Source organism: Protomyctophum parallelum (assembly GCF_964188405.1).
Source record: "Protomyctophum parallelum genome assembly, chromosome: 6".
NCBI classification, from domain to species: Eukaryota; Metazoa; Chordata; class Actinopteri; order Myctophiformes; family Myctophidae; genus Protomyctophum; species Protomyctophum parallelum.
The window spans coordinates 49,344,058-49,357,978 of NC_139701.1; the positions used below are offsets into that span (position 1 = coordinate 49,344,058).

Genomic DNA, 13,921 nt, shown 5'->3' on the forward strand with positions numbered 1-13,921 from the left:
GTTGGGCTCTATGACATCTGACACGTTGGGCTCTATGACATCTGATACGTTGGGCTCTATGACATCTGACACGTTGGGAACTATGACATCTGACACGTTGGGCTCTATGACATCTGACACGTTGGGCTCTATGACATCTGACACGTTGGGCTCTATGACATCTGACACGTTGGGCTCTATGACATCTGATACGTTGGGCTCTATGACATCTGACATGTCTAGAACGACAATCCCTACATTTGTTCCGGGCTGACTTATTAGTGACGACATCAGATCGATGTGGTAGAATCCATATACGGACAGATCTGATTGGCTCAGTCATTGTGACAAAGCATAGTGGGGTAATATATAGCAGGGCTCTGCTGAAGGTTCTGAGCAGAAGGTTAAGCATCCTGGTTTAACTTCTAATGGGACACCACTGCAGGGTTCTGACCTATAGGCAACCAGCACAAGAGCTTTGAGCCATTTTATATATTCCATGCTTTTACACAGCAGGATTTGACCAATAGGATACCACTGACCAATAGGATACCATTGACCAATAGGATACCACTGACCAATAGGATACCATTGACCAATAGGCCTTATCTATCCTAGTGAGTAATGTTGTGCTGGGCGGAGCGTCTGAGAGGACCAGAGTCAGCCATTCAAAGCGCTGTGACAGTGAGACACTGTGTGTACTCCTTTGGAGGTCACTGTCATGGCGACGAGAAGAAGATTGATGTGAACGTCTTCAACACAAAGTCTTTGATCTGGAGGAAGTTGACCCCAGAGACCCGTGGAACAGGAGAACGCCACCATGAGGTTCCCTCCAGGCGCTACGGCTACACAGCTGTGCTGATTGAAGACACTGTCTACCTCTGGGGAGGGGATAGTTACTGCAATGTGCTTTATGCATTTGATGTCGACGCCCACAGATGGTTCAAACCACAGGTTTCTGGGACCGTTCCAGAAGGGAGGAGGAACCACTCAGCCTGTGTTTTGGGGAAGGTCATGTTTATTCATGGAGGAATAAACCAGATAGGATACACTAATTACTACAACAACATCTACAAGTTGGACACCACCACAATGGTCTGGACTTTAATTACCACCAGAGGAACTCCACCTCTTGCTTCATACGGTCACTCTGCTACCATCATCGGGACAAAGATGTTTGTATTTGGAGGCTGGGTGGGTCAGTACTACAACACCATCAGAGTGTTTGACACAGAGACCAACCTCTGGCTGGACACACCTTCTACACAGCTTCTACCAAAGGGAGGCAGGGACTATTCAGCCTTTACCTACAATGGAGAGCTGTACATATGTGGTGAATGCCACAGTAGCCAGTACTTCAATGATGTGTGGAAATACAGTCCAAAGACCTTCTCCTGGAAGAAGGTTGAGCCCAAGGGGAAACACCCACATATGTGGCGTAAGATGGGATGTTGCATGATGGGAGATCGTATCATCCTCTTTGGAGGTGAGGGTAAATACACTGACCTGTATGTCTTAGACTTCAGTCCTAGCCTCAAGACATCATGTGAGCTAGCAGTTATTCAGTACGGTCTGGAGCAGTCTGGACTCCCACACAACATCAGGTGGGAACTGGCAGCCATGACTAGCAACAGCAGCTGATCTCAAGCGAGTGATTATCCAGGCTACTAAGATCCCAAGAGTGCATAGAGTGGATCATATGATTCATACAATCATATCATTGGGAGTTCTAAAGGTCAGAGGTCATGTGACGAATGACTGCTTCAGTGCTTGACCGTTTCCCATGAGCCTCTTCTATATCGTATTCTGTATCGGCAAATTTCATGGAAAGCGACAGCACAGAAATGCCAGAACTGCAACAAAAAAAAGTGGTAGAAGAAGAAAATAAATCAGTAAAAAAAAACAATAGTGGCCTTTGACCCCCTTCAGGCGTGGCTCCCCTAACAACACTGACATGTGGGACCAATAAAAAAAAGAAGAGGAAAATAAAACAGCAAGCCAATCAAAACAAAGACAGTTTCGCTGAGCTAGTGTCACAGAGAGGACGTAACCAGTAGTTAACCGAGAGGCAGCGTGACGTAGCGTGCCTTCCACGCGTCCGGGGGACGTCCGCCCTCACGTCAACAGACGTCTCTCCAACGAACTGCATCGGCCGATAGTATACGATACATCTATTTTTGAGGGGCGCCAGCCTCCTCCTATGCTCAGCTTTGTGTGTTCGTGTGTGCTACATTTGAGGTGATTTGATTGGCCAGCTTTGTGTTTGTGTGTAGCAAATTGAGATGATTTGATGGGCTGAGCACGGAATGTGATGTATGATGATGATAAGAGCGCCCCTCACTTCACATGAGTGTGGTTTCTGAGGGGGGCTATGCCCTCCTACGTCCAGCTTTGAGGGTCTGTGTGAACACAAACATTGAAGACAAAAAGTGAGGACGCAAATTGTAATTGGCCAGAATGAGATGATGTATCATATTCATATCATATTATGATAAGAGCGTTCTCTGTTTATCCAAACAGAAAAGTCCTCTCTGATTGTATTTACACAACGTCAAACTCACCAACATTGCAGCTGTACGAAAAACTTGAATTATTCTCTTTCTATCATGTGTTTGTTCCATTAAAAACCCACTGTAGACATGTTATGAGCTACTTTCTGTCCTTGCAGGTGATTTTTTTTATTTTATTTTTTTTTATCCCACAATTTTGTAACCCATTTTTCACCTCGGTGTCAATCATCTAATCAATGTGATCCTGGGCTCTACACACCCTCCACCAACCTAGTCCCCATATATGGGGGACAAGGGGAGAGCAACGGACTTGAACTCATGCTTCCTTCATGCCTGAGTGTCCAAGTCGCTCCTTTACACCTGACAGGGGGGGAGTTTCCCTGGTTGGACGTAGCGCGTGGAAGGAACACGTTATTCCAACCAGTTCCTTTCCCCTCCATCAGGCGCCCCGGCTGGCCAGGGGGAGGCAGTTTAGTGACCAGGATTACTACGGTGATTATTTTTTCTAAGTGTTGCAGTTTGGAAGTGCTCGTTAGATGTCACTCAACTGCCCTGTTATGAATGTGCACATAATGCAGTACGCTTTACTGAAAACGAGTGCTTCCAAACTCTGATGGCAAAGATGGCCGCGGTCTGCAAATGCAACTCATTACCTGTTCTGGCCAATCCGATGGCAGCGTGCTGAAAGCAGCCTGTCATAAGTCATTACCTGTTCTGGCCAATCCGATGGCAGCGTGCAGCGGCCTGCAAGTCATTCTGGGGGTTGAAGTCACTGTCCATGAAGATGACGGTGTCTGCGGCGGTGAGGTTCATCCCCACTCCGCCTGCAGAGACAGCCAGCCGGAAGCACTTACTTTAAAACCCATTCTGACCTGAGATCAGATTCATACAAGGTTTCCACTGGACACACACTGGTCTGATTAACCCATTCTGACCTGAGATCAGATTCTAAAAATGTCAGTCGTTCTTCGATTTTTCAAAAAATAGCAGACCTACAAGCTCGTAGCGCGCCACTCGGTGGCGCGCTATATGAGCTTGTAGATCTGCTATTTTTCAATAGCTAAAGCGTAACATGATGCTAACACCAAAATGGGTTCACGCCCAGAATGGGTTAATAGCACAGGCAGACTCTTCACATACTAGAGCATGTCTGAAATAAGTGCCAGAGCTGAAATCGACATGTAAATATGAAATAAATGCTTAAACATGTAGCTAGAGGTAATGTTAGAGTCCACAGAAGTGAACCTTTCAAGACTGTTTTCTCAACTCTCTGTTTCTCTGCAGACATTACTCTATAAGCCATATCTCCAAAACTGGTGGGTCAAACTGAACAACCAATATGTCAATTTGAAGCTATGTGGGGGCTGCTCTAGCACATGAAGTTGTTTCACTATTGTACATGACAGGGACATCTAGCATGTACGGTCGGTTTGCGTGTGTTTGCATAGTAAATGATTTGCACAAAGACTACTGTGTGTCTGAGAGAGAGAGGATATTATCAGACTTCCCCGTTGCGTTCTCACTCAACACAAACACACACAGACCCACGAGCCACATTCCAATGCGCAACATCTCGGACACTCGCTCACTCACACTCACAGCATGGCGGTGTTACGGTGAAACTGGTGACCTCTTGAATTATGTGACCATCTCGTGGACTTCACACAACTTACATGGTCATGGAGGTCTTTAAATATGTTGCCTAAATACCGCTAGGTTGAACTCTGCTAAAAAAACAAACCGCAATGATTCACGTTCGGACACTGGCGTTATGTGATGTCTACACAAAATTGTCACAAAAGTAGCAGATCTAGTACAAGCTCAAAATGCATTTTGAGCTTGTAGATAAAACAGTGTAATGATGGGGTTAATAACACCTGCTTTGGTGCTGAGAAGGAACACGAAGACGTCTTTGTGGCTGAAGTTCTTGATGGCCAGGTTACGTTCCTCTCCTCTCACTGACCCGTCCAGACGCTCATAGCTGTACCCTGCGCACGCACACACACACACGCACACGCACACACACACACACACACACACACACACACACACACACACACACACACACACACACACACACACGTCAAAGCACATTATTCAGTAATGTAAATAAAAGGTATACTATAAATATGTGTATCTTTTTTTTTTGCCTCTCCAGGTAAATGGAGAGGCTTTGCTAGTTCCTCAACTCTGAGCAAACTTGACCCCCTGTTTCATGCTGCATTGAGGTTCATAACCAACTCCCCCTGTAGGACTCATCACTGTACTCTGTACGCCCTCGTGGGTTGGTATTCCTTAACGTCTCGCAGGTTGCTACATTGGTATACTCTCATTTATAAAGCCATTCTTGGTAACCTCCCACGTTACATGGGTTCTAAATTTGAACTTGTCCAAAACTCTCTCAACCTCAGATCAAATGGTTGGTTACGCTACGTCGTGCCCGCAACTACATCTGAGGCTGGGAAAAAAAGCATTGCTTATTTCGGACCCTGGTCTTGGAATGACCTACAGTCCAGACTCAAACTGGCTGCTGTGATTCCCCTAGTGAGCTTTAAAAGGATTGCCATGAGCACACTTCACATACACTGCTCCTGCTTTGACGTATAGCAACTGTCTGCTTGCTTTTTTAGTCAACTAGCAATTTCCGTTGCTTAGTTTTTATTTATTAGTCCTTATTGGTCGCGTTCCTGTTCTCCCTTTGAGCTTCTTCGGTAGTGGGTACTGTATTTATGAGCATTGTATGTCTGTCCTGTTTTTTGTTGTTATTTTTTGTTACTGGCAGAGCTGTGTCACTTATTTTGCCTCTTGTTCTATAAAAAATAAAAAATAGATTGACAGCCAGGAACCAGATGTGCCCACAGGGGCCCAAATGCTTCCGAAAATTGTGTGAATAGAGATTAACATCTGGGTATTTATTAAATTGTGTGAATAGAGATTAACATCTGGGTATTCATTAAATTGTGCGAATAGAGATTAACATCTGGGTATTTATTAAATTGTGTGAATAGAGATTAACATCTGGGTATTTATTACATTGTGTGAATAGAGATTAACATCTGGGTATTTATTACATTGTGTGAATAGAGATTAACATCTGGGTATTCATTAAATTGTGTGAATACAGATTAACATCTGGGTATTCATTAAATTGTGTGAATAGAGATTAACATCTGGGTATTTATTAAATTGTGTGAATAGAGATTAACATCTGGGTATTCATTAAATTGTGTGAATACAGATTAACATCTGGGTATTCATTAAATTGTGCGAATAGAGACTAACATCTGGGTATTCATTAAATTGTGCGAATAGAGATTAACATCTGGGTATTCATTAAATTGTGTGAATACAGATTAACATCTGGGTATTCATTAAATTGTGTGAATAGAGATTAACATCTGGGTATTTATTAAATTGTGTGAATAGGGATTAACATCTGGGTATTTATTAAATTGTGTGAATAGAGATTAACATCTGGGTATTTATTAAATTGTGTGAATAGAGATTAACATCTGGGTATTTATTAAATTGTGTGAATAGGGATTAACATCTGGGTATTTATTAAATTGTGTGAATAGAGACTAACATCTGGGTATTTATTACATTGTGTGAATAGAGATTAACATCTGGGTATTTATTAAATTGTGTGAATAGAGATTAACATCTGGGTATTTATTAAATTGTGTGAATAGGGATTAACATCTGGGTATTCATTAAATTGTGTGAATAGGGATTAACATCTGGGTATTTATTAAATTGTGTGAATAGAGATTAACATCTGGGTATTTATTACATTGTGTGAATAGAGATTAACATCTGGGTATTTATTACATTGTGTGAATAGAGATTAACATCTGGGTATTTATTAAATTGTGTGAATAGAGATTAACATCTGGGTATTCATTAAATTGTGTGAATAGAGATTAACATCTGGGTATTTATTAAATTGTGTGAATAGAGATTAACATCTGGGTATTTATTAAATTGTGTGAATAGAGATTAACATCTGGGTATTTATTAAATTGTGTGAATAGAGATTAACATCTGGGTATTTATTACATTGTGTGAATAGAGATTAACATCTGGGTATTTATTAAATTGTGTGAATAGAGATTAACATCTGGGTATTCATTAAATTGTGTGAATAGAGATTAACATCTGGGTATTCATTAAATTGTGTGAATAGAGATTAACATCTGTTCATTTCACGCCATTGCCTGGCCCTGTATCGTAAATGGTCTAGTGAATATTTGATTACGGAATATAATATGCCTTTTGTATTATTTCTGAATATCAGCAAAATGTAGATTTTCATGTTAGACATTGAGGGAAATTAAGATTCTCAGATTATTATTTTTTTAAACGCAGCTTATCAACTAACCGATTAATCGATCGATAAGGTTATAAAGGTTAAGGTTATAAAACTCATCAAACTAATCAATTAATGGATAATCCTGTAGAATGTAATCCATTACCTCTGTATTCCATGTAATCCTGTAGAATGTAATCCATTACCTCTGTATTCCATGTAATCCTGCAGAATGTCCAACACTCTGGTCATCTGAGAGAACAGCAGCACCCGATGACCTCTGGGTGAACAGAACAGAGACATGGACATCAATAATAATTCATTTATTGGCTTTTTTTATAGCGCTTTTCCAGGTGCTCAAATCACTTTACAACGGTTCATTCGTTCATACATTGGGAGGTGAAGGTTCATTCATTCATACATTGGGAGGTGAAGGTTCATTCATTCATACGTTGGGAGGTGAAGGTTCATTCGTTCATACATTGGGAGGTGAAGGTTCATTCATTCATACATTGGGAGGTGAAGGTTCATTCATTCATACGTTGGGAGGTGAAGGTTCATTCATTCATACGTTGGGAGGTGAAGGTTCATTCATTCATGCGTTGGGAGGTGAAGGTTCATTCATTCATACATTGGGAGGTGAAGGTTCATTCGTTCATACATTGGGAGGTGAAGGTTCATTCATTCATACGTTGGGAGGTGAAGGTTCATTCATTCATACATTGGGAGGTGAAGGTTCATTCATTCATACATTGGGAGGTGAAGGTTCATTCATTCATACGTTGGGAGGTGAAGGTTCATTCATTCATACATTGGGAGGTGAAGGTTCATTCATTCATACGTTGGGAGGTGAAGGTTCATTCATTCATACATTGGGAGGTGAAGGTTCATTCATTCATACATTGGGAGGTGAAGGTTCATTCATTCATACGTTGGGAGGTGAAGGTTCATTCATTCATACATTGGGAGGTGAAGGTTCATTCATTCATACATTGGGAGGTGAAGGTTCATTCATACATTGGGAGGTGAAGGTTCATTCATTCATACATTGGGAGGTGAAGGTTCATTCATACATTGGGAGGTGAAGGTTCATTCATACATTGGGAGGTGAAGGTTCATTCATACATTGGGAGGTGAAGGTTCATTGACTTCATTCATTCATACATTGGGAGGTGAAGGTTCATTCATACATTGGGAGGTGAAGGTTCATTCATTCATACATTGGGAGGTGAAGGTTCATTCATACATTGGGAGGTGAAGGTTCATTCATACATTGGGAGGTGAAGGTTCATTCATACATTGGGAGGTGAAGGTTCATTCATACATTGGGAGGTGAAGGTTCATTCATACATTGGGAGGTGAAGGTTCATTGACTTCATTCATTCATACATTGGGAGGTGAAGCGGCGAACAGTCGACGCCAGCGTCCTCACTTCCCACATTCACACACCGACAGTGGCGATGCTCACATCCTCACACCAACCGACTCACTGGAGGCGACGTGGGGTTCAGCGTCTTGCCCAAGGACACTTCCACATGTAGGACAGGAGGAGGAGCCGGGATTCGAACCGCCGACCCAGGGATCATTGGACGGACCCAAGAAAAGGATCTGCCCTTTTCTTGTATACATGTCCAAAAAAAAATATATATATATATATTTTTGGACATAGTTCGAATGGTGATTAATCACGACTAATTCATTTTTAAACTGTGACTAATCTGATTAAATGTTAAGTCATTTGAGTGATTTGACAGCCCTAATTGAAAGTGAAAAACCACAACAACAAGACACGCGAGTCAGTGTCTTCCCGTGAGAAAAGTCCTCCAGGGCTTCAACACATTCCGATGTTGAGATCGTTTCATCTTTGGAAGGTTGTGTAGACAGAACGGTGCGAACGTTCTGCTCTGCACGCAAACGTGACAAGCGGCAGTAAATTATATTAACACCCCTGTTCGGTAAATTAAAGGTAAATTAAAGTCGTGTACACATACACAGAATGGTGCGAACGCTCTGCTCTGCTTTGCTTCTGAACTATTAGCAGGTCAGGTTTACCAGGAGGGCACACAGAAGACGTCAAGGTTTAAGACTCAAACTGGTGAAAATAGCAGATCTACAAGCTCACAACGTGTCGCTTCGCGCAACGTCGTGAGCGTGTAGATTGCCTATTTTTCACTGCTACCTAAACATTTGTTTTCTGTTTTATGGAATTTATTTTCTTTGTCGACGAAGTTACTAAGAAAAAAGAAAGAACTGTTTTGAAATGATAATTATACACTAAATGTAGGAAACAGAAGAGAAAGGGACCAAAATGCTGTCTAGCAGACAGACAGACAGACAGACAGACAGACAGACAGACAGACAGTATAACTGACTCTTTGTGGAGATAGACCAGCATACTGTCCAGCAGACACAGTTTCCCGCTGGCTTGGATCAGATGCTCGCCCATCTGAAACGGCTCTGGCTCCACTCCTACACCAGAGAGAGAGAGCGAGAGAGACAGAGAGAGACACAGAGAGAGAGAGAGAGAGAGAGAGACACAGAGAGAGAGAAAGAGAGAGAGAGAGAGACAGAGAGAGAGAGACATATTCGTCAGGGCTGTAGAATACTTAAATTTGACTTTTATCAGTTTCATTCTAGCATCCCTGATCATGATCACTGACCATCAAACAGGTAGGGGAGCATGCACACGTGCGTGCGCGCACACACACACACACACACACACACACACACACACACACACACACACACACACACACACACACACACACACACACACACACACACACACACACACACACACACACACACACACACACACACACACACACACACACACACACACACACACACACTTTACAAGAACACAAACAATAGTGGATACGCAAACTTGAGAAAACTCTACAACAAGTGCTTCAGGATACAGATCACGGGTACAGAAAGCATCGCCTTCTCCATATATGGCGACTGCCAATTACTGCAGACACTGAACAGAATGTTGCCGATGCCTGATCAGCTCTCGGCTTATTGGGCATGCCTGCAACCTGCAGGCCCCTCACGACTGATTTATGGACATTACCGAGGCTTCCAAATATGAACACAAGTATAGTTTACATCTGTAGCCAAGCTGTATAACAGCATCCTTAAGACCCTGGTACTTAAGCACCTTGGTGGAATGCCTCTTCCAGACTGTGGTTAAATGTACATGATGCCACTTCCAAAATGGTCACTTCTCTACTGTCCTCATCAACAACAACAACAATATCAGGTGTATTAGCTGTGACATCTGAAAAAGCATCATTTTCATTATTGTGCATGAACATGGCAGTTGAAACACATGAGTCAGTCACACACACACACACACACACACACACACACACACACACACACACACACACACACACACACACACACACACACACACACACACACACACACACACACACACACACACACACACACACACACACACACACACACACACACCACTGACCATCGAACAGGTAGGGGTGGTCCACACACTTCCTCAACTGCATGAGGATGTTCAACAGCCTGGTCTTGTTGCCCTGCCAATCAGCAAAGGCCTCTGGACAGAACAAACACATCCATTACTCTAGCATTAATTAAGCAATATTACACGAGAGGGTGTTGTTTAACGTGATCATTGCCACGACAGTGACACGGTCAGGAACGAGACGAAGTCGACTTCCGCAAGCATCACTGAAGTGGCAATTATCACGTTAACCACACCCTCAAGTGTAATATTGCAATTCTACAACAGTTACCCTTAAAACTATGAAAATCGCTAAAAAATATATTTTTTTAACCACAAATGTCCCAAGAAACTAGCTAGCCTAGCTAGTGCTCTGAGAGAACAGAGCGGCTGAATTCTTTGTTTTGATTAGGTGGTGAACGGTGCTGGTTTGATCAACGGCTAGAAACCGTTTCAACCAATCAGATTGCTTCCTCTTAACGACCCGTTATATCATGCTTTATTTCAATTACATTTCAATTCAGAAGCTTATTTGTGCCGGTTTAAATACTTTCAATCGGGCGTAGTGTAGCTATGTTGCGGGGCTGTCCAACTATTTCAAAAATAGCTCAAAATCAAATAGCTGTGAGCTTGCAGATCAGCTATTTATTGCAGTTTCAAGTTTTGTTTTAAGCCATTTCAGACGGCCAGAGGCCATGCAACAGTTAAATGCTTCATGTGTATGTGCCAAATCTGTATAAAAGAAAGAAAAATATATATTCTAGGGTTGGAAGAAAGAGAGGGGGGGGAGGGAGGGAGGGGGAGAGAGAGAGAGAGAGAGAGAGAGAGAGACACAGAGAGAGAGAGAGAGAGATGAGATGGAGAGGCAGCAGTGTTTATGTAATTATAAATATCATAAAGTAAGAAAAAATACAATCATCGCCTGGTGCGATCTGCCACGAGTTTTCCAACCTGGAAGAAGGGGTGAAAACGCCTCACACGCTGGGTGAGCAACTCGAGGAGGAGGGGTTAGAGAGGCCTCACCGTGGTCCTTCATCAGGATGGAGGGGGTTAGAGAGGAGGAGGGGTTAGAGGGAGGCCTCACCGTGGTCCCTCATCAGGATGGAGGGGGTTAGAGAGGAGGAGGGGTTAGAGAGAGGCCTCACCGTGGTCCTTCATCAGGATGGCTTTGTAGTACTTCTTCTGCAAGGCGGACATGCCGTGGTAGACCACCAGCTCCGTCTTCTTGGGGAGGTCGGTGGCCACCTCGGACTTGACCCGACGCAGGAGGAAGGGCTCCAGGACGCTCTGGAGCTCACTGGCTGTTCAGAACCAGAACAGAACATATTGTCATGCACTCTAGGGCAATACATGACAAAAAGGGAGTCCACACACAAGGCAAACCTTTTATATTATATTTATTATTCTAAGTTAAAATAAGTAAGCAATAATCAAATAAACTGGTATGAGATGTGACAATGTCAGTAATCAGTCATGTATGCAGTGTATGGATGTATGGAGTGTGCTGTGTGTGAGTGTTGTAAAAGGTGTGCAACTGCTTGAAAGGAAGGTAAGATGGCTGGCTTGAGAGCATGGAAGGAGAGGCCCTTATATACTCTCCCAGACCACACCCCACTCAGGTGTACACAGTTGGCCTGACGGCCTGCTCCACTCTGCCCTAATCACCCAGGCTGCCAGATAGCCTACTGAGCAGAGGCAGAGGGGGCAGGGCCGTCACACCCCCCTCCATAAGAATGTGGTTCCACCACATTATCTACAGAAAGCAAACCACAAATTAGCAAACAATAATATAACAAACACTTGTCCTAATAAAATCAATTAGCCACCTCTTCATCTTTAACTTTATAACAATGCAACAAGGCTTACCAAACAAATGTACACCTATGCTATATCCATAAATACCTGCCTCCCCACTTTGCCACACCATCCTGCCCCCAGCCTCAGCAACCTAGTGCACAGGAGCGATTTAAGAGAGCCGGAGACAGGATAGTCTATTGAGGAAAACAAGATATGTAAGCAAAACAGGTTACACATTATTCTAGGGTAACCTTTAATATGTTGAACATCCCAATTGTAGCTACAAAAAAACCCCATTACATCGGCATCTGATTAGGTATCACAAAACATGTCAGTATACTACTGAAAAATGAGTGCAAGAGTCAGTGCAAGTGGTTTCCATGACTGAAATACATACAGCCAACTGGGTTTGACATTTTCAGTGACTGAAGCAATTTAAGTCCAATAAGCAAGGCTGGCAAGCTACCATGTATCTGGAATTCAGGATCTAGGACCCAAATAATTTATGGGCCATCCAAATGAATTTGGACTTAAGCCTATATGCCAGGCTTAGTCCGTGGACCAAAGTGTCCTCCTTGCCCTCAACAGGACATCAAAGGAGGCACACACCAACAAATTGTGCTTTTTGCCAATCAAAGGCAACACACCACAGCCAAATGACAAACTGAATCCAACCCCCAGCGCATGCAACCTGAAAAGCACCGCCTGGGTCACCCACAACACATCATGCAACCTGAAAAGCACTGTTTGGGCCATGTTGTCATTGAACATTTTATTCATATGTTCACAATAAATCCCTGAATTCCCCAAATGCTCACCAGTCCAGTTTTAAACTTATGGAAGACGTTTGTCAGACACTTAAATTGCATAGCCATGTTCAAAATACACAACCCAGTCATAAAACTTGCACCACTCTTATTCCCCCATTCACCAGCACTCCCAGAATCCTCCATGTTAGCCTGTATGATACTCTTCATTCTCTTACAAATGCTTGGGTACTGAATAAAATCTTGTTCAACAATTCAATAGACGGTGACTTAAACTTTGTACAATGGCAGTAATTTGTATTATGCAGATTACCAAAAAGATAGTGTTGGGGCTATAAGGTACAAGGCAAGTGTGGGGCAGTAAGGCAGTTTAAGCAAAAAGTGGAACAAACCCCACCCTAATCTACCTAATGATCCTATATACTACCTACATAACTTCATCCTACGGTCGGCCACTGAGCATGAGGATTTCTCCCCTCCAGCCACCCATTGTGACCCTCAGAATCCACCGCTACACAAAAACCACACTACGGGTAAAATAAAGAACAAAACAAAAAAACTGATACCCTATCGGCACCAGTCTCTTGGGGTTTGTTCACAAAAAAAACATACCCCAACCTACCCCTGTAACCCGCAAGTCCCAACACTTACCTCTGGGGCCAAATGCTGTTCTAATTCCAGCTCCTAAAAGGAATTCAAAACCAAAACCAAACTTGTGTGTGCAACTCCCAACAAAACAAGGTACAAACCAATTTCAATCAAAAAACTAATTTTGTTTTACAATCAAACTGACCTTAAGGACGAGCCCCCATTTGTCATGCACTCTAGGGCAATACATGACAAAAAGGGAGTCCACACACAAGGCAAACCTTTTATATTATATTTATTATTCTAAGTTAAAATAAGTAAGCAATAATCAAATAAACTGGTATGAGATGTGACAATGTCAGTAATCAGTCATGTATGCAGTGTATGGATGTATGGAGTGTGCTGTGTGTGAGTGTTGTAAAAGGTGTGCAACTGCTTGAAAGGAAGGTAAGATGGCTGGCTTGAGAGCATGGAAGGAGAG

The 13,921-nt window shown here is 42.8% G+C and overlaps 1 protein-coding gene across 1 annotated transcript in view; it reads right to left on the reverse strand.

The window, feature by feature from the left end:
- The window catches only part of chd1l (chromodomain helicase DNA binding protein 1-like), a gene marked incomplete at both ends in the record, with an annotated part of 50,446 nt that overhangs the window by 28,396 nt on the left and 8,129 nt on the right, over positions 1–13,921 (reverse strand). The window contains 6 exons of the mRNA XM_083768023.1: positions 3,199–3,313; positions 4,367–4,477; positions 7,005–7,078; positions 9,171–9,267; positions 10,289–10,381; positions 11,434–11,589. Coding sequence (XP_083624149.1) covers positions 3,199–3,313; positions 4,367–4,477; positions 7,005–7,078; positions 9,171–9,267; positions 10,289–10,381; positions 11,434–11,589 — 646 coding nt within the window. The remainder of the gene's footprint in view (positions 1–3,198; positions 3,314–4,366; positions 4,478–7,004; positions 7,079–9,170; positions 9,268–10,288; positions 10,382–11,433; positions 11,590–13,921) is intronic.